Raw genomic sequence first — 19,893 nt, forward strand, 5'->3', positions numbered from 1 at the left:
CGAGTACGACACCTAGAACGAGGGACAGCGAGCAGGCCTTGGTCAGAGGAGCGCAGAGCGCGTGATGGGGAGTGTCTGTTCAGGAGCGTGGCTAGATAGGGGGGAGCACCACCCTGGAAGAAATTAAAAACAAAGACGAGGAGTCTGAAGTGTGAACGATAGCAAACCGGAAGCCAGTGCAGGGAGGCCAGAACCGGACTGATGTGGTCCCGTTTCCTGGTCCCAGACAGGAACCTGGCTGCGCTGTTCTGCACAACCTGTAGGCGACGCAGTGATGACTGACACAAAGAGATGATCACAAAGAGAATGGTGCAAACACTTACTCAGGTCTTTATTAGAAACTCCTATTTTTAAACATACAGTTAAAATGAGGAGGATCAGATCAAAATCACTGTTTTGACGTGATTCATGACATTATTTGAAAGAAATTATATTTATTTTCTTAAATTGGTAACATTGAACATTTTTCTTTCCTGGCTCCAAAGCATCTTTTTTGAGATCCTGCAAAATGTTTGCAACATCCTGACGAATAAGCAGAATCTCATTAAAGTATATCCCTGTTCTGTTTTATTTTTCTCTGTCTCATTCAGGGCGAAGTATAATACTGATAAATGTGTGATAAATGTGCTCAATAAAGTCCAACGTTTGGAAATTAGGGAAACAAATCAAATGCAGAAACAAACAAATGTTCTATTAAAGAGCAAGTCACCCCCAAATTAACTTTTTTTCCCTGATAAACTATAAATGCGTGTCTAATCGTGCTGCAGACACGTGTAGTCAATAGTTTTGTACTTCAGTGCATTTTGGTTAAAATTAAAATTTTCTGCCTAAAACTGTCAGTGTCGTGCCGTTGTCAGGTAAAAGCTCTGCACTGCATTTGAATTTAAATCTGCCATCGCTATTGGCTAAGAGGTACCCTAGAATGTTAGCTGGTACATTATGATGTCACAATGTCATTGTGAGTCTGTGTGTGTGTGTATTTGTTAGCGGCTCTGCTAGGCAACAGCAATTGTTGCATTTTACAAACAGGAAGTGGGAGCGGAGTAATACTCTGGTAGGGGGTGACTTGCTCTTTAAATCTTGTTTCTACACAAAAAAGCCTGAACGACCTTTACTTCTTCTTTTCTGATACTAATGACATTCACTGACTAATATAAAATAACTTTCTAATGCCTTACACACCTGTTGAAAGGTTTTTACATGTTTGTGTTTACAGTAAATAATCTCTATTAAATTGTCCTGAATACAAACCAAATTTACTTTGCTTTGAATAATAAACAGAGATAGTCAGAACACTTCTGATAACTCTCTTCATGTGTGTGTGTGTGTGTGTGTGTGTGTGTGTGTGTGTGCACGTGTGCATGTGTGTGTGTGTGTATCAAAAATCAAAACTGACAAAGCATTTTGCAGGATCCTGCAAAACTTGTTGCAGAAATGCATGTTTCTCTTTCATCTAATGTCGCTTGCGTGGCTCTGTGATGCTCTGAGCTCATTGCAGCTTCGTTTTATCATTCTAAAGCCTTATTTGTGTCTTCTGTTTATTTAATGCACATACAGCGCCTGAAACATATCCCAGCTGTTATCCGTTTATTATCAGCACTTACATCCTGGACAGTCTTACACAGTTCAAACGCAGACACACTCACACTCTCCTAAAGTCAATGTAAAATCACCAATAAACCAAAGATGCATGCGTCTGATTGGTGAGATCAGCCAAACACCTGCAGGTCGAGTGTAAACATTTAAAATCCAATCAGAAAGGCCCACAGCTGATATTCGTACTGAAGGCTTTACTAATGTGAGATAACCGTGAAAATGATGACATCCCCTTTTAAAGTATTTATGACTCAATCTGAAAATGTAAAGAAAAAGGAGTTAGTGTCATAATCATTTGAGACTTTTTAGAGGTCAGGGTTTGTGTTTCAGCACCTCTGGCCTTTCATTTTACTTCATTAGTCCAGCAGAACGTTGCTGCTCCATGATGGAAAGTGCAAGTGTACATTCACCAGAGGAGAATGTATTTGAAAATTCTCTACATTAGATTGTTGTCTCTGTTTCAGAAACAGAGGAATCCCATTCGTCAGCCATCCTGGTAAGGTCAACACCTTGGAGCTGGACAGGAGCGTCTGACTGATGCTCAGGAGCAGCGATGTGCTCTTCATCTCACCCATAACTGGTAATAGGTCAGACTTGGTTACGGTAAGTGCCGGACCGTGCTGAGGTTGTCTTTGTTAACAGTTCGGCTCATGATCCAGCCAAGTGTTTGAAGGTCTTTAGATCTCCTCCTCCGAGTCTGTCTCTCAACCAGAAAAGGGTAAATTCTTTGTTACAGAAATCAATCAATCAATCAATCAATCAGATTTATTTATAAAGTGCTTTTCAAACAAAGTGCTTTACAAAATGACCCCAGATGCCCATAACAGGTTAAAAACATTAACAGACATATGCAAGCACACACACACACACACACACACACACACACACACACACACACACACACACACACACACACACACACACACACACACACACGTAAAAATTATATTTGGCTGAGTCCAAATGAGCCAATTAAGGTAAGGTAAGGAAACGCCATCAGAGGAGCCGTCTGTCCCGGCAGCATCAGGTCTTCCACACTAAGTCAGGGCGCTCAGTGGAGGGGGAGCATAGACCCCCACCTCCACTTAAACACTACCCATAGAGCGCCCAGGAAGCTACAGTCGACCACCGCTCCCGGGGCAGAGGGCCCCTACAGAGAAAACACTGGATTAAAATGAGTAAAAATATAATAAAAGAGCTAATATAAGGGACAAAAGTTAGAAAATAAGTAATAAATAAAATCATAAAACATGCAAAGATATTTAGATAAAAGCTAACCTAAAAAGATGGGTCTTGAGCCTGGACTTAAAAACATGAACATTCTCTGCGGCCCTGAGGTCCTCTGGTAGCTCTTTCCAGAGGCGAGGGCCATAACACTGGAAGGACGCAATTCATTGCTGAGCGTCACTTCTTTGCTAATTATGGAGATGTCTTTCATTCGTCTTCTAAACTTCTTGTTCTAAGTTGGGTCAAGAGGTGATGATTATCCTAAACTACTAGCTGCTGAGGGTTTGGAAAACGTTCTCTCATATTTTAGACAATCACTGATTTTAAGAGGAGCTACCAGAGCGATCCAGCATCTCTTGCCAAGGCCCTGGTGTGAAGACAGAGCTTGTGTGGCTGATAAAAGAGTCTGAGGATCCTTGTAAGGATTAAATCTTTGCATTCATGATGTTTAAAAACCTTTTAGGGTTTGTTCGATGCAAAAACAACCTTTTTAATTTCTTCATTTGTGTCTGCTGTCCATCCCTGCAGGCCACCACAACCCCATTACACACACATTATACTGTTGTGTTTATGAACAGGTTTTATGATGCTAATCACACTATTTACTGCAGCCCATTACTGTGCACCTGCATTCTAAAGCTGTTGCCTGGATTAAAGTGGACAGCAGATAAGCTCTAGTATAATCAGGAAGCTAACCATCTGCACTGCACATATCCCTCATCAGATGATTGTGAAATAGCTAATTGTGAATACATCACAGGAAAAGGTCACTTATTGAAACTATAAATGTGTAGCGTTATGAAGTTTATAATGGTCTGCCTATAACAGCTGCCCCTTCACACAGTACCATCGCCAAGGTCGGACGCTTGGTTCAGTATGTTTACATTCCAGGAGACGAGACAGAAGAACAGAAGAAGAACGCTTTTCATTGACTAATCAAAGTACTTTATTTGTGATAAGCTAATCAAAGCATTTGTTGATCATTAATAATCAGGTGAATGATCTGTGAAATAAAGATGTCATGAGTTATGTGTTTAAATGAATAAACAGGGCTGCACCAGACACACTGATATGCATTACCATGGAAACGCATGACACATTGTTTTCAACCAATCAGAACTTTCGTCTGTGGTAGGGCAGAATCTGGTTTGTTTATGAAAGTAGTCCAATCCGGTTTACTAAGATTCTCAAACAACTGGGAGATATAAAAAGAAGGCAACGCCATTTTAAGTCAGTTCCACGTTAAGTTCCACGTTGACATCAGCTCTGCTCGATCCGAGCTCCAAGGAGTTACATCATACTCTCAACATTGTTTTCAACCAGCTCTCAACCCATCACCGCAAAGAGGAATACAGGCTGGCCATCTGTATTTCCTGTTTTAAGCTGAGATCTGTCAAGCTGGAGATTTCCGTCGTTTGTACCAACGAGACAACGTTCTTTCAAAATAAGAGTGAACTTACTGACGCCTGCCAACCACTAACGGAGTTATCCTCAGACGGGCGTTGTGTGCTGTGACCGCTGTTTCACCAGCTCCAGTACAACCGAGGTCTTGGAACCTGGCAATTCCTGATCTACACGGGAGACTCCATCTAAGGTACGGCACAACATGGCGGCTCATGTCATCAGCTTCTGAAGCCTCATGGTAGCCTAGTCATAACAAACCAGACTCGCTACGTCAGCCTAGAGATTCTGAACAAAACACACACACACACACACACACACACACACACACGAAACATCTAAATCCATATGCATTCATCATTGAGATAGTCCTGGTAGAGTGTAAGAATTTATAATTATAGAAATTAAAGAATCTTAAATGATCCCAACTCTCTCTCTTTTCTTGTCTCTCAGTCAATACAGAGTGTTTAAGTAAACTCCCTGATGATAAAAACAACCACTTCTGATTGATTACTGATTGTATAAATATACAAAATCAGATAATTAAATTATCTAATTACAGTGTATAAATATACAACTTCAAATCACTACATTATGGCGAGCTTAGCCTGATATCTGCGCAGTTTATTACACTTTGTGCCGATTTTGAGACATTTTTGGGATTTTTGTTCAGTGTGAGTTCAGAGGAAAAAGGAAAAAGCGATCTTTTCCTCATTCAGCATGGAGACAGCTTTTATCTTGAAGGGGGGTTGCACATTTGTCACCCTCCACAGGAGGCGCTGTTTCATCAAAACACCTTAAAGCTGACGTAGCGAGCAGGCCATCTTGAGGCCTACATGAGAAGGTATATTTTTCCTGTCTTGGTACGTTGAAAACTGTCTGTTTTATTGTTTGTAGCTGTGTTTGTGACACTGTGTGGACATTTTTAGTAAAATCTGAGATTTTACTCCTCGTCGGAATTAATTCCGCTCCGTGAGGCGACTGATCAGCGCCTATTTCTTTTCCGCTAACCGCGCTAGCATAATAGTTAGCATAACTCGCTAATATTGTAAGCTGTAAGCCGTGGTTAGAGACCGCGGACCGCATCTGCACACCAGAGTGCAGTCGCTAAAGTCCCTAATTACCTCGTCGCTGAAGACGTTTGGTTAATCGGGCATTTTTTTTGTGCTGGTAGCTCCAGACAATAGCTAGCATTAGCCGGAGAGCTAACTAGCAACCTCGGTTTGGCCCGGGTGCGCGTCCCGATAAGCTGTCAAAACCGCTCCGACGCAGTGATTCTGCGTCCTAAATTCCGCTGGACCTTCCGGTACAAAGTACAGTCGGTTCAGTTGGCGGTGATTGTTGTCAACCGCTCCAGTGTGTGACACCGCGACTTGCTACGGGGATAAACGCCGAGTGACGGACGGCGTTTTGTCAGTCTGGATCTGGAAGTCCCACAAGATCTTGGCTCTCTCGTTTTCAACCACCTTATGGGGTGTTACCCACTTTGACCTTGGGGCTTCCAGTCCATACTCTGGACAGATGTTCCTGTACACAATGCCAGCCACTTGGTCGCAGTGTTCCATGTAAGCTTTCCTTTCCAGCATCTTACACCCTGCAGTTATGTGGTGGATTGTTTCAAGGGCCTTTTGCATAGCCTACACCTAAAGACTATCAGATCTTTATCTCTATTGGTAAGAATACAAGTAGGTGAGCATGGCTATAAAGCCCATTTCAAAGTTTCTTGTTTTTATGCTGAGCTTATATTGGAATAGGTCTAAACCATTGTCATGCTGACCACATTTGTACCATGTGAAGGCATTGAAGGTCATTAAAATTCATTAACTTCATATAAATCCATGTGACCAAATAAACTTGGTACAAAAAGTCATGAAACATGTGCCCGAACAATTTATTTATTTATTGTAACAATACTTCTTGGCAATTAATCTTATGGCATTGCAAACCTTGATTACTCACCTTTACTACAGGACACAGTTTGAACAACACAGAACATTCCTGTTTGATGAATACAGCAATGTATTTAATGGTAGACGCAACAATCACACCTCTTATTGTAAATAAGGTTAGCTGGACACGTTTGAATGTATGTAATTCCACTGACACACTGGTAGAAGGTGGTTGGATTGTTGACGTTTACATAGTTGCCATCAATCTTCCCAAAGCAGAAACCTCTTCCAAAAACAGGAGTTGCTGTAGTCTCCAGACTGGGGCGGCTTGTGGTGGGTGGAAGAACTTCTAAAGAATGCAATCAAAACAATTGAAGTTGTTTGAATATGGCCAGATATTAGATCTGAAGATGACAACAATGATGTTGTTTACCTGAATAAAGGAGAGAGTGCAGATGACTAACAAGGGGGTATTTTCCCTGACGACAGAAGTCACCAGTAAAGTCATCCATATCCAGAGAATAGACGAATGCACCTCCAAATCTGTTGTCTTTCACATACTGAGCCTACAAAATATCATAGAAAATAGACATTTTTCATGTTATGATTTTACATGTTTGCTTCTGATCATTCAGGTTTGTGCTATAGAAGTTAAGACAATCTGTGAAAAGAAACAAATGAACTGATCATCTACGTCCATTTGTGAAATATATCTTTTTATTTGAACCTTGTAGCAAGAGCACCATCTTCTGTTCAGACTAATGATGACACTACAGTTGCGACAGAAACTGTGACGCTGCCGTGACAGAGCAGTGGTCTAACCCCGGGTTTCCACGGGAGCCGTCAGCAGCACGTTACTGCAGCAGCACGTCTTGCTCGCGTAAGCTGCTGCTTGGCCCTTCCCCCAACACGCGAAGCAGCAGGGGAGCAGCTGTCACCGACCGAGCACGAAGTCACACGAGTGACTTCGTCAGTAAACACAACAACAAGCAGGAGAAAACTGCAACATGGCTCGAAAATGTTTGTGTTTTATGTTCTGTCCGTTTTATAATCGCCAATACGGACCTGAAAAACAAAGGAGACCGCTAGCTAGGTGATAACTTCTCACGGGGCCGCACATTTAGTAACCGTTTTTAAAAGTAAAGCAACCGGAAGGCTGTACGTTCTTTATTCTGAAAATCTCGGGAGCTTCTCTCCATTTCTGCGTTCGATTTCCTGTCTTTCCTTCCCCAAAAATGTCGAACTTGACCCGTTTCAGAGGCGTCGCACGTAGAAAATAGAACCGGCGCGTAAAGGCCGCGACATGCTGCTCCTGAGACGCGGCCGACTCGCGCTGCTGACGGCTCCGGTGGAAAAGGTTCTGTTGACCACAGCGGTTCCTATCAGCAGCTATGACGTGCTGCTGCAGTAACGTGCTGCTGACGTCTCCTGTGGAAAGCCGGGGGTTAGGTGGAGTAACTGCATCATTGCAAAAACCTTAAATATTAAAGATGATTTAAAGGGTTTACCTTGATTTCAAAGCTCTGCATGTTGTCGAAGCCCACCCACTCGTTGCCTTTGATTGCATAGGGAACCTTTTGTTCATCAATCCAATGAGTTGTTGCTCCATTAAGGAAAGTGCAGATCTGTATTTAAAAATGGCAGATTCAATTTAAACACTCAGTCATTATGTTTGATGCTTTTCTTCTCTGTTTCCCTAGTAACAGACACCTTTTGTTGTGGTGGCATGATAATCTACCTTTCAGTAAACTGACCTCATAGTATGACCAAGATCCAGGTTCTCGGGTGTATGGCCCAATGGAGGCTAATCCGCCATTCGGGGATCCAACTCCAGCATCTGCTGATCTTGTGCGAAATGTGCGTCCAAATGTGGGAAAACCAACCAGCAGCTTTTCAGCAGGAGCGCCAAGAGATGTCCAATGTTTCATGGAAAAGTCCTGCAACACACAGAGTTTACATGTTAAAAACAAGTATGTTACTCATCTGTTTTACTTTCCAGGTTGATGAGATTTATTTTACTTACAATGTTGTGGTTGACGTATTGGCTTTCGAGAGCAGAACTGGTGTACAGAGGGCTGTTGTGGCCAATGATTCCAGCCTCGGATCCATGGTAGCGATAGGTCATGACGCTTATAAAGTCCAGATACCTGGAAGACATTGCATCTTGTCAATGCAGTTTTCAGTTGTTTCTGTATTTTAACAGACAGGGAAGTTCCCTCGACTAATTTACTCTAACTCACTAGTGAAGTTGTCATCTGTATGTTTCATAAAGCTGTCTTCTGTTGCTTCTGTCAGTGTGCCCCGGGGTGACGTAGGTCATCACCACCAGTGTGTGAATGATAGGTGTAAATACGTTTAGCGTGCCCTGACTCAGAAAAGTGCTTTACAGGTGCAGGGCCTTTCTCATTTAAATCATCCCTCATCCATGTAAAACGAAGGTATGCAGAGAACCTTCATTCATACGAAAGGGTAGACCCCTACGCATGCTTCTAACTGTGTGTTTCCATGTAGGATATAAAGAGGTCAACAAGATTATTCCCCACAATCTTACTTGGAAATTTCAGCAACCTCATAACCACCATCTATAAATCGCTCTCCGGCTGCCACTGCAGCTGTGAGCAGCAAGCGGGTGTTGTTGGTCTCAGCTGCCTCCTTCACAAACGCAGAGAATAATTCCTGAAGGGAAAACAGAACAAATGATGGTTATTATTTAGTCAAGTCCACCTAAAGGAAAAGGTAGAGCTTAAACACAGACTCAGTCACGCAAATCAATTCATGTGCTACAAAAAAGTATTTTATGAAATGCTTCACTGGACAAACACTTTACTGTTGTTTTTAAACTGACCTGGCAGAGCAATGTGTACTTCATCTTGTCCGCTGCTGGGCTTCCACGTGCTCCAGGGTACTCCCAGTCTAGGTCCAGCCCATCAAAGCCGTGCTGCCTCAAGAACCGGATGGAAGACTGGATGAAGACCTGGCGGGTGGCACGTGATGAAACCATGAGGGTAAACCTGTAAGCATTAAATTAAATCAGTGGCACAGATATAATATTGATAACAATATTAATACCACTACTATTATTACTACTATTACTACTAATACTCCTAATACTACTACTACTACTAATCCTACTACTACTACTACTAATACTACTACTATTACTACTACTATGACTACTGCTACTATTACAACTATCACTACTAATACTACTACTACTATTAGTACTACTACTATTACTACACTACTACTACTACTACTACTACTACTACTACTACTACTACTATTATTATTACTACTACCACTACTACTATTACTACTACTACTAGTACTGTTACTACTACTACTACTAATAATAATAATATTATTTATATTACTACTACTACTACTAATATTACTACTAATAATACTACTATTACAACTACTACTATTACTTTTACTACTACTACTACTATTACTATTACTATTACTACCACTACGAGTGCTACTACTATTACTACTACTATAATTACTACTACTACTATTATTACTACTACTACAACTACTTCTACCACTACTACTACTACTACTATCACTACTTCTACAACAACCACTACTATTACTACTACTACCACTACTTTTACTACTACCACTACTACGACTACTACAACAACTACTACTACTATTACTACTACTACCACTACTATTACTACGATTACTACTACGAGTGCTACTACTACTACTACTATTACTACTAAAAATAATAATTTTGATGAGAAATAAAATGTAGTTTGTGGACTCACTGTTTTGTTCCAAAGTTCCACCCACCAACACTCAACAGAGTCTTCAGCTGGGGGTTTCTGTCATAGAGATGCACAATTTATGAGTTATGATCAATACTTGTATGAATGGATATTTGTTGCTGGCATAAAACAATACCAGTAACAAGACCTCCAAACACTAAAACTCGGACAGAGACCACTCACCTGTGCTTCAGTCCGTTGAAGGAGCGATAAAGAACCTCATCGTTCCACTCAACTATTGACAGCTCATTTGAAGTACTAATCTTTGAGAAGGCATAGATCATGTGTGTGCAGATGTTGGGATCTACATTTTCAGGGAGATATTTACCAGAACCTGGTCTATACTGGGACCAGTTGGTAAAGTAGCAGACCAGTTTGGTGGAAGAAACTTTAAAATGAGAAAGACAGGATTATTTTTTAGATTTTTACTTATAGTAAATATCAAAATTAAGTGTAAAAGTCTGAAATGCAAAAATGAATATCTCATACCAATTTGAAGGCACAACAAAAGAGACAAGCCTGGAAAACCAATGTAATTATTACTTTCGTCACAAAGTGTTTTGCATTTTAAACATTAAGGCTAAAGGACTGTCATCAATGTACCTGCCAGGAGCGTCAGTCGAGCCATGTTGTTCTGGTTGAGTCTTTTCCTCGGAAAAATCTAGAAAGAAAAAAGTTGTTTGTCATAAAGAACACGTCTTGTTAAAATGAAACTCTGGTCTGAGGTTATCTCTGGCTGCAGGAACCCCTGTGTCCTTATGACAGCTACCTTTTCTCAGGTGGTCTGATGTTTGGCTGCTCTAACTGAGACTCTTTTATAGGTAACAGGAGACGTGGGTTAAAACCTGCCCTTCAGTGACTTTAATGGATGTTTCTGGGAAGAATAATTTCAGCTAAGTTTTACGTCATAAAAGCCTGACCGATGATCATTCATCATTTATACCTTTATTTTCTAGATAACTGTCGATCAGAGCACGAGGGTGTAACGTGCTATTGTTAATGTACAAAGATAAGGAGGCCTAACCTACTTCTGTAGATAAGATGAGGGGTTAAACCAAGAAAAATTGGGATACAATGAGTTTCCACGGTGATATCATGGCACGTTATTAAAATGCATTTTATTCGGGAATTCCTCTATGATTAAAAAAAGGTTGTAGTAAAGACTTGTCTGAAAATTCGTTCCTTTGATTAAATTCTTGATTATTTGATCACGCTAGTAAAAAGATCATAGTTTGGGTCTTCTACCTGCATCTTCTGAGTGTATTGACACTTCCTGAATGAGTCTTTGAAATCTGGAGTGCTATTTATTAGCAAGCCTAGCATCATGTAAGGCATCGTAGGGCAACAGTACCTCATGAGGTAGACCGGGTTATCCAGTAATCGCTAGGTTGTAGAATTGATTCCGGCTCCTGGCAGAGAATTCTGCTGTTGTGTCCTTGTGTCCTTGACACCTGTTGGTGTTTGTCAGAGGGGCCGATGAACGGAGAAAAGTGTAAAAAGAGTACATCTGCAGAGGAGAAGAGAGCGGCTGTGTCAGTGGGTGCGCACTGTGCCACGGCTGGAGCGCATTAGTAATCAGCACTCCTGCATCTTCGTATACCGAGGGAGATGCGAGTCTCTATAACGGGATGACGAGATGCTTAGACTGAGACAACAAGAGCCTGAAATGTTGGACTTCACCCATGCATGCATGCTAGAAATAAACCTGTTGAGAAATTGACATTCTGGTGTGTGTTTTTGTGAGTGTGACACCAATGATAGCTGCATACGCATGCTGCTGCCGTCGCTATGGCAACTCTGTCTCCTATCACAGCCTGGGCGGGACTGCGGACTGAAGGCCGCCGAATCGTTCCAGGAGTCACTGTGCCCTCCAAACCTCAATGACCTCCTTCCCCTGTCCAGACTGAGGTGACGTGCGCTGCTTATCGTGGCTGCAGGAACTGACGTGTGGAGAGTCCCAAACCCACCACCCCACCTAGTGGACACTTATGATGTGCAATGTCTGAAGTCTGTTGCATATCTGTCTGAGGTGTTTTTTTGCATAGAAAAGCTGCCCTCCCTGTGGAGGGTAAAGCCTGATTTATGCTTCTCCGTCTGCGTCAGTGCGGAGACACGCAACGCCATTATTCGTCCTTGCGTAGGGCTCCGGCAGGCACGCAAGTAAGTACGGAGTCGAGTCCACTTTTTTAAACATCCGTTGAACGAGACAGATTATGCAAGCTTGTGATTGGTCAGGACGCCGCTGTTGTTTACAGCGCCACCATTGCAAAGAGAGCCGAAGATAACTAGCGGCAGACACGGAGAAGCTTGGAAGAATACCTCGCGAAAAAACTAAAAATATGAACGTTTCATTCTCCCATGACTGGAGGAGTGAAATGATGCGCAGCAAGCGTTTTATTTGTGGACGGAAATGACAGGAAGCGTGGGTTTAGAGGTGGGGAGCGCATGAAGAGGTGGGAGAATGAGAGACAGATATGTCCATGTTAAAAGTCTCTTATATACACAAAAAACACAATATAAACACACTATCTTGGACAAGATACCACAGAACAGCGCTACGCCCTCTGTTGTCCTGTCGGGCAATTGCTTTGCAACACTCTCCAGGAGACGAAGAAGTATGAGAGCAAAACGCTTCCGTCAATCCGTGTGTGTCTGTCCCTTGCGGAGCTGACGGAGAAGCATAAACCAGGCTTAACTCTGAAGTGCCTTTTTTTTCCCTCCACCTGAACCAATCCTCATATAAACCCTCTGATCTCTATTAAGGTAGCACGACTCGGAGTCGCGAATGACCACAGTCCCCAATTCTTGTCATGTGTCTTTGCCCATGTATGTCTGATCTCTGAATTGTGTGTGTACTGAAACTTTAATTTCCCTCTGGGATTAGTAAAGTATCTTTGAATTGAATTGAATTTGAGAGGGGAGAAGTTCGAAGACTCTACCTAACAGAGAGTCACACATAAACACACTCATACATTCCCACCCTCATGCTCACACAAACATATTTAACCTAAAGACACACAAGAATACGTCATACACCCACTCACACTCCCCATATACACCCTAGATGGTTCCATTCTTACTAGGGTAATGATGAGCAGGCAACTCCGCCCAACGCATATCAGCACAAGCATCTCTAAACACTCACTGTTAATATACAAGCACATTAACACACCCACAAAAGAAAGGCTGAAATAGAATGAATGTGTTGTAATAGACAAGTCAAAGTCCTGATCTTATCCAGATTAAAACTATGTGGATTGACTGTAAAACAGCTGTACATGAGGAAATCTTAAGCAACTTTGTAGTGAACAAGAATTTCTCCACAATGTCAGTAACTGATAAGGATTTACCAAAAATCATAACCTCAATTTATTGCTGCTAAGGGTTTAACAAGCTATCAAAGTTTAGTGAACTTTGGCTTTCACACACCGTTTTGCATTCTGGGGTTAGGGTTAAACATAAACAACGCATTGTAATGCAATACTGGTAACCTAGCCTCTGTAAGCGCCTTGTGATTTTTACCTTGTGAGACCGTATATAAAATATTGTTTCTTCTTCTTTTTTCTTCTAATCTGAGCCTTCATTCAGTTTATGTTTATGTTCATGGATTTAGCAGACGCTTTTGTCCAAAGCGACTTACATGTGGTAATCAGCATATTGCCCACGAGGCTAACAACAACAGTAACAACAACAACTTGACTCACAGACTCACATAATTGTCGAGATGAATCGTATAGTCTGTGTGTAAAAAATGTAGGCATGAAAAATACTAGCAGATTGCAATAAATCCCTTTTCAAAGTTGTACTATTTTACACAAAAATACAGGTGAAACTGAGAATCTGGTGCAAAAGGTAATTTATTTCAGTATCAGTAAGTCATCTTTAAAGGTGAAACTAATTGATGAGAAAGACTCCTACCAATGCCAGATATTTCAGCCTTTATCTGTTATAACTGTGATGTCTATGGCTTACAGCTGAAGGAAACCCCACATTCAAAATCGTAGACAATTAGAATATTGTAAAAACGGTTCAATATTCTTGACTCTAAGCGTCACACTCTATGTTTATGTTTATGTTTATTTATTTGGCAGACGCTTTTATCCAAAGCGACTTACAATTTATAACCTATAGGGCATGTTGTGATCTGTGGGGGAAACCGGAGTACCCGGAGGAAACCCACGCATGCATGGGGAGAACACGCAACTCCACGCAGAAAGGCCGCAGCCAAGTTTCGAACCTGCGACCTTCGTGCTGAGAGGCAACAGTGCTAACAACTGTGCCACCTAGCCACTCTAATCAGCTAATGCATCCAAAACACCTGCAATGCATTCCTGAGTCTTAAACTGGAATGCTGACATTAAGAATAAGAATAATAAGAATAAGAACAACTTTATTTATCCCGAGGGAAATTCTTGTGTCATGTACATGCTCAAAGCAGTTGGAGAGACAAAGGAACAGGTGAAATAGAAATATGATATACAATATATTCATTAAAAAAAAGATCTACAGTAGTACCATGTAGGATAGTGCAAAACAAACAATCGCATATCTCAATAATTAAATACATGACTGCATCCTTGTGAATAAGTAATTAAGCCGTCGGTGCAGGCGATTCACAAAAGTGATTAAAGTATTGTGTAAAAGAATAAGGGTTTGTAGCAGCATATGATATGATGGGGGATAAAAACATATTTACAATCAGAACTCTTGGGTAATATTGCACAGTCGGTGAGGGAACAGTGTAACCTAGGTAAAGGTATTAGGAGAATCACCTACAGCGTGAGGAAGAGTTAAACAGTCCAATTGCCACCGGTACAAAGGATTTCCTGTGGTGGTCAGTTCTGCATTTAATGGACTTTTGCATCATATTCAAATTTTTCAAGTTTCATTTGCACACATTATTTTAAGATACCAAAGAATTACATCAAAATTTTCAGTATGTGCTTAGGTAGAAGCTGTACTTCTACAGAAAGAGTCAGAATGGGTCCAGCAGAGAACTGTCAGTGAAACAAGTGTAGAAATCCCAGGGAAATAATATTTTCCTCCAATTGACCATGCAACATATGTTATTCATTAACCAACAGCATTGACAGTGAATATATATGACATTGACTGTTGGGTAATTTTTATATTACTCCCATATTACCTCAAAGAAATGTCAAAGCACGCAGAGTATTTAGATTGATAATTTTCTTAAATTGTAAACAACCCTTAAACAGACAACAAACACATACTTTGCAAAGTGTGAGATACTTTGCAAAGGGTGAGAAGAATCAATCCACACCAGTAGAAAGCCAGTTTCCTCTCACACCGAGCCGAAACTCTGGAGCGAATTTATTTGCAAGAACACACACACAGCCATAAATTCCTCAAAACCCCCCTTGGCCTCAGGAATCCACAAAATACAAAAGGGATTCTTCAGATAATAGATCGAGTCTCTTGGTCTGGCAGGACGGCGTTCCTGCATAAGAGAGTCCCGGTTTGGCCGGTTTGGCCGGTTTGGCCTCCATATAATAGAACAAAAGTACCTGAAGCAAACATTTAAATGTAAATAAGGCTTGAGGTAACTCTGTTTGACAATCAGTTTTTACCTATCCACCCCCCCCCCCCACCCCCCCGTTCAAACGGAGTTCACCTTAAATGATTATAACAATAAAGGATAATAAAATCTGAGTTGATAACAAGAACATCAAACAACAATGGTTACAGAAACCGTAATTTTCATTGTTGAAATCATAATGAAACCAACTTTATCAGGCAATATATTTATCTTCTGCAAGCTCCTCTTTTTGTCTCAGGAGAGTATATTGAACCAAGGTATTCGTCATCAGTTTGCTTACCATATTCTTCAAACACGGGATTACACAGCCTAAAACTAAGCAAATCATAACACTTTTACACACTCACACACACACACACACACACATATGTCTGTCTTATCAAAGTCAAGCAGCTTTTCTGACGAGTGTTTTTTAAATAAAGTTTTGCTTTAGATCTCTCACAAATTCCCTCGGATTAGATTTGGACTGTGACAGCAGTGTCTGTCACCTCAGGGACATGGTCTGCTGGCAGTGTTTGTTTTCTGTGTTTTGTCCAGGATGACTGGTTGATGTGCACACAATCAGTCTTCTGTTTATGAATGCATGTGTTAATTTTGTCCTTCTATTTTGAGTTACCAGCGACTTGGAGTTTCCCATGGAGTCTCACACCTGCAGCTCATCTCCTCAGGAAGCCTAATCAGCACTCCTGGGATCTACCAACTCCCAAGGGAGGGGAGATTCATGTTTATGCTTGTGTTAATTTAATGTAGATATTTTCTGTTATGGACAGGGAGTTTATAATTATGATTTAGTTATTTGAGTTACCTGAATTGATTAGACTGGTTAGTTTGTGTGTGTGAGGATGTGTGTGTTAATTGTATGTTAATTGTTCCCCTCTTGTATGTAGAGTGGTGTGATCAGCCACTTTTTAAGTTGAACCTGGTGTGTCTGAAATGTCTTTTGTTTTTCTGGATAGAGTGTTTTGCTGTGATTAGGTTAAAGTTCCTTTTAACTTTGAAGCTGCTCCAAAATAAAATGGAGTTTTGAGTCTCATGAGCAGTGCTTCTCTGGCTGGTTTGTGCAAGTCCCTGACATGGACGATCTGATAAGTCAACATGAAAACGAGGAGAATTGTCAGCACAAGTGAGACAGCATTCAAAAGGGCTTGCAGAGTCGTAGTTTAACACACCCCTCTGCAGCTTCTGGACTGTTACCCACCCACTACCCCATAGAGACAGTGTCCTAACCACAGCCAACATCACACAGATTAAATATCAGGCTTAATAAAGCAAATCATGGAAATCTCATAAATATTAAAACAAATTCAACTGAGCAGAAAACTAGAAAAATTAAATGTGGGTTGTTGAACATTAGATCCATTTTTTCTAAGACTTTGTTAGTTAATGACTTGATTTGTGATAATCAGATTTCTTTGCTCTCTCTCACATAATCCTGGCTGCAGCAAGAGGACTATGTTAGTTTAAACGAGTTGACTCCTTCAAATTATTTAAATCATCAGACATTAAGATTGTTATCCACGCTGGCGGTAACGACACCCGGTTACGCCAATCGGAGGTCACTAAAATTAATGTTGCTTCGGTGTGCAAGTTTGCCAAAACAATGTCGGACTCCGTAATTTTCTCTGGCCCCCTGCCTGATCGGACCAGTGACGACATGTTTTGCTGCATGCTGTCCTTCAACTGCTGGTTGTCTAGGTGGTGTCCTGAAAACAACGTGGGCTACATTGATAATTGGAAAACTTTTTGGGGAAAACCTGGTCTGATGCGGAGCGACGCATCCATCCCTCTTTGGATGGTGCAGCTCTTCTTTCTAGGAACATGGCCAGTTTTATTAGTCCTCCATGACAACCCAGGGTCCAGACCAGGAAGCAGAGTCGTAGTTTAACCCACCACTCAGCAGCTTCTGTACTGTTACCCACCCACTACCCCATAGAGACAGTGTCCTGCCCACGGCCAAAACCACACAGATTAAATATCAGCCTTAATAAAGCAAATCATGGAAATCTCATAAATATTAGAACAAATTCAACTGAGCAGAAAATTAGAAAAAATAAATGTGGGTTATTGAACATTAGATCTATTTTTTCTAAGACTTTGTTAGTTAATGACTTGATTTGTGATAATCAGATCTCTTTGCTCTCTCTAACAGAATCCTGGCTGCAGCAAGAGGACTGTTAGTTTAAACGAGTCGACTCCTTCAAATGATTTAAATCATCATATTGCTCGAAGTACAGGGCGAGGAGGAGGAGTAGCAACCATTTTTCATTCGGACTAATTAATCAGTCCCTTACCAATTAATAGCTACAGTTCGTTTGAACGTCTTATTCTTAGTTTTCCTAATCCAGATGGCAAAACTGTAAAACCACTCTTGTTTGTAGTTTTATATCGTCCACCAGGCCCTTACTCTGAGTTTTTGGATCAGATCTCTGATTTTTTATCAGATTTGGTGCTAAATACTGATAAGGTCATTATAGTGGGGGATTTTAACATTCATGTGGACATTGAAAATGATAGCCTCAATGTAGCATTTAGTAATATCTTAGACTCAATTGGTTTTACTCAAAGAATACATAGCTCCACCCACTCCTGCCATCATACATTAGACCTTGTGCTGACTTATGGCATAGAGTGTGAGGAAATAACGATCTTTCCACATAATCCAGTCCTCTCGGACCACTTTCTGATAACCTTTGAGTTTTTTATAACTGAGTTTTCGAGACATGAAAGTACATTTCACTATAGTCGGTCTCTATCTGACAACGCAGTTGCATCTTTTAAATCAACTGTTCCATCTTTACTGTCCTCAGCATCTCAGAGGCATGTAGCAGAGGGCAATATTTTCAGTTCTAGCCCCTCACAAATTGATGCCTTAGTTCATCATGTTAATTCCTCTTTACGTGTGGCATTAGATGATGTTGCCCCCTTAAAAAAGAAGGTAATTAGGGACAGGAAGTTGGCTCCCTGGTTTAATTCTCATTTACGAGCCTTAAAACAAAACTCTAGGGAATTGGAGAGAACATGGCTCTCTATGCACCCTGAGGAGGCCTACCTATCCTGGAAAAATAGTCTTGTGCTTTATAAAAAATAAGCTTCGACAAACTAGAACTTTTTATTTCTCAGCATTACTTGAGGAGAATAAGCATAATCCTAAATTTCTTTTCAGTACAGTTGCTAAGCTTACACAGAATCATAGCTCGAGCCATCTATTCCCTTAGCCCTCAGCAGCAATAACTTAATGGGATTTTGATCAAGTAAAATTAATTCTATTAGAAACAAAATCTTTAGCATCCTCCCTAAAGCTGGGCGGACACTGTGCGACTCTTTCACTCGTAGCACTCAGCTTCAGCTCAAACTGTACGACTTCCTCGCAGGGCAGGTCTCACGAGCCAGGCGCTCACACTGCACGACCCAGTTCCCGGATTCGACCTGACTGCTCACACTGTACGTCTGGTAGCAACACGTCGGACCTAAAAATATGCTAAAAATAGCAGTTTTTACTCAACACGTCAGACTTTGTTGTCTTGTTTTGCCTGTTGTCCTTCGGGAGTGCTGCAGGAGGACACACAGCGATTTATGTATAATCCCGGGTTTCCACCGGAGCCGTCAGCAGCACGTTACTGCAGCAGCACGTCTTGCTCGCGTAAGCTGCTGCTTGGCCCTTCCCACGAGACGCGAAGCAGCAGGGGAGCAGCTGTCCCCAACCGAGCACGAAGTCACACGAGTGACTTCGTCAGTAAACACAACAACAAGCAGGAGAAAACTACAACATGGTTTGTGTTTTATGTTCTGTCCGTTTTATAATCGCCAATACGGACCTGAAAAACAAAGGAGACCGCTAGCTAGGTGATAACTTCTCGAGGGGCCGCACAGTTAGTAACGTTTTTTAAAAGTAAAGCAACCGGAAAGCAGTACGTTCTTTATTCTGAAAATCTCGGGAGCTTCTCTCCATTTCCGCGTCCGATTTCTTGTCTTTCCTTCCCCAAAATTGTCGAACTTGACCCGTTTCAGAGGCGTCGTGCGTAGAAAATAGAACCGGCGTGTAAAGGCCGAGACATGCTGCTCCTGAGACGCGGCCGACTCGCGCTGCTGACGGCTCCAGTGGAAAAGGTTCTGTTGACCACAGCGGTTCCTATCAGCAGCTATGACGTGCTACTGCAGTAACGTTCTGCTGACGACTCCTGTGGAAAGCCGGGGTTAATCTGTGTTTTGTGATCAGTTTAATTTGACATGAACACGACAAACACGCTTTCTGGACAATCTTTGTGAGTAAATAAACGTGTAGAAATCAAAACGAACAACGTGTGTTATTAAGGAATAGCGGGGAGCGGTGTTGATGCAGGATTGCGCATGCGCAGTGAGCAGTTCTGATACATTTTGGGTCGCAGCTGCTGGCAGCGCCACTTCAACAGTGCGATACCCTCACGAGGGACGAGCAAAATAT

General features: G+C 41.5%; 1 protein-coding gene across 1 annotated transcript; it reads right to left on the reverse strand.

Moving 5' to 3' along the window:
- Positions 1-6,103: 6,103 nt before the first annotated feature.
- On the reverse strand, positions 6,104-10,768 carry LOC107390484 (acidic mammalian chitinase). The gene is made up of 12 exons (XM_015967224.3): positions 10,662-10,768; positions 10,496-10,553; positions 10,382-10,411; positions 10,076-10,280; positions 9,893-9,949; positions 8,959-9,124; positions 8,665-8,789; positions 8,137-8,260; positions 7,868-8,050; positions 7,622-7,738; positions 6,547-6,679; positions 6,104-6,462 (listed from the first exon to the last, which is right to left on the reverse strand). Exons 2-12 carry the CDS (start codon positions 10,518-10,520, stop codon positions 6,248-6,250), a joined length of 1,380 nt encoding a protein of 459 aa, XP_015822710.1. The 5' UTR covers positions 10,521-10,553; positions 10,662-10,768; the 3' UTR covers positions 6,104-6,247.
- Positions 10,769-19,893: the final 9,125 nt, after the last annotated feature.

This window comes from Nothobranchius furzeri, chromosome 15 (genome assembly GCF_043380555.1).
Source record: "Nothobranchius furzeri strain GRZ-AD chromosome 15, NfurGRZ-RIMD1, whole genome shotgun sequence".
Taxonomy (NCBI): Eukaryota; Metazoa; Chordata; class Actinopteri; order Cyprinodontiformes; family Nothobranchiidae; genus Nothobranchius; species Nothobranchius furzeri.

Coding starts and splice junctions, on each gene's coding strand:
- LOC107390484 (XM_015967224.3), bottom strand. CDS start 10,520: ATGGCTCGACTGACGCTCCTGGCAG. Junction 9,950..10,075: donor TTCAACGGACTGAAGCACAG/GTGAGTGGTCTC, acceptor TCTCTATGACAG/AAACCCCCAGCTGAAGACTC. Junction 6,463..6,546: donor GCACTCTCTCCTTTATTCAG/GTAAACAACATC, acceptor TGCATTCTTTAG/AAGTTCTTCCACCCACCACA.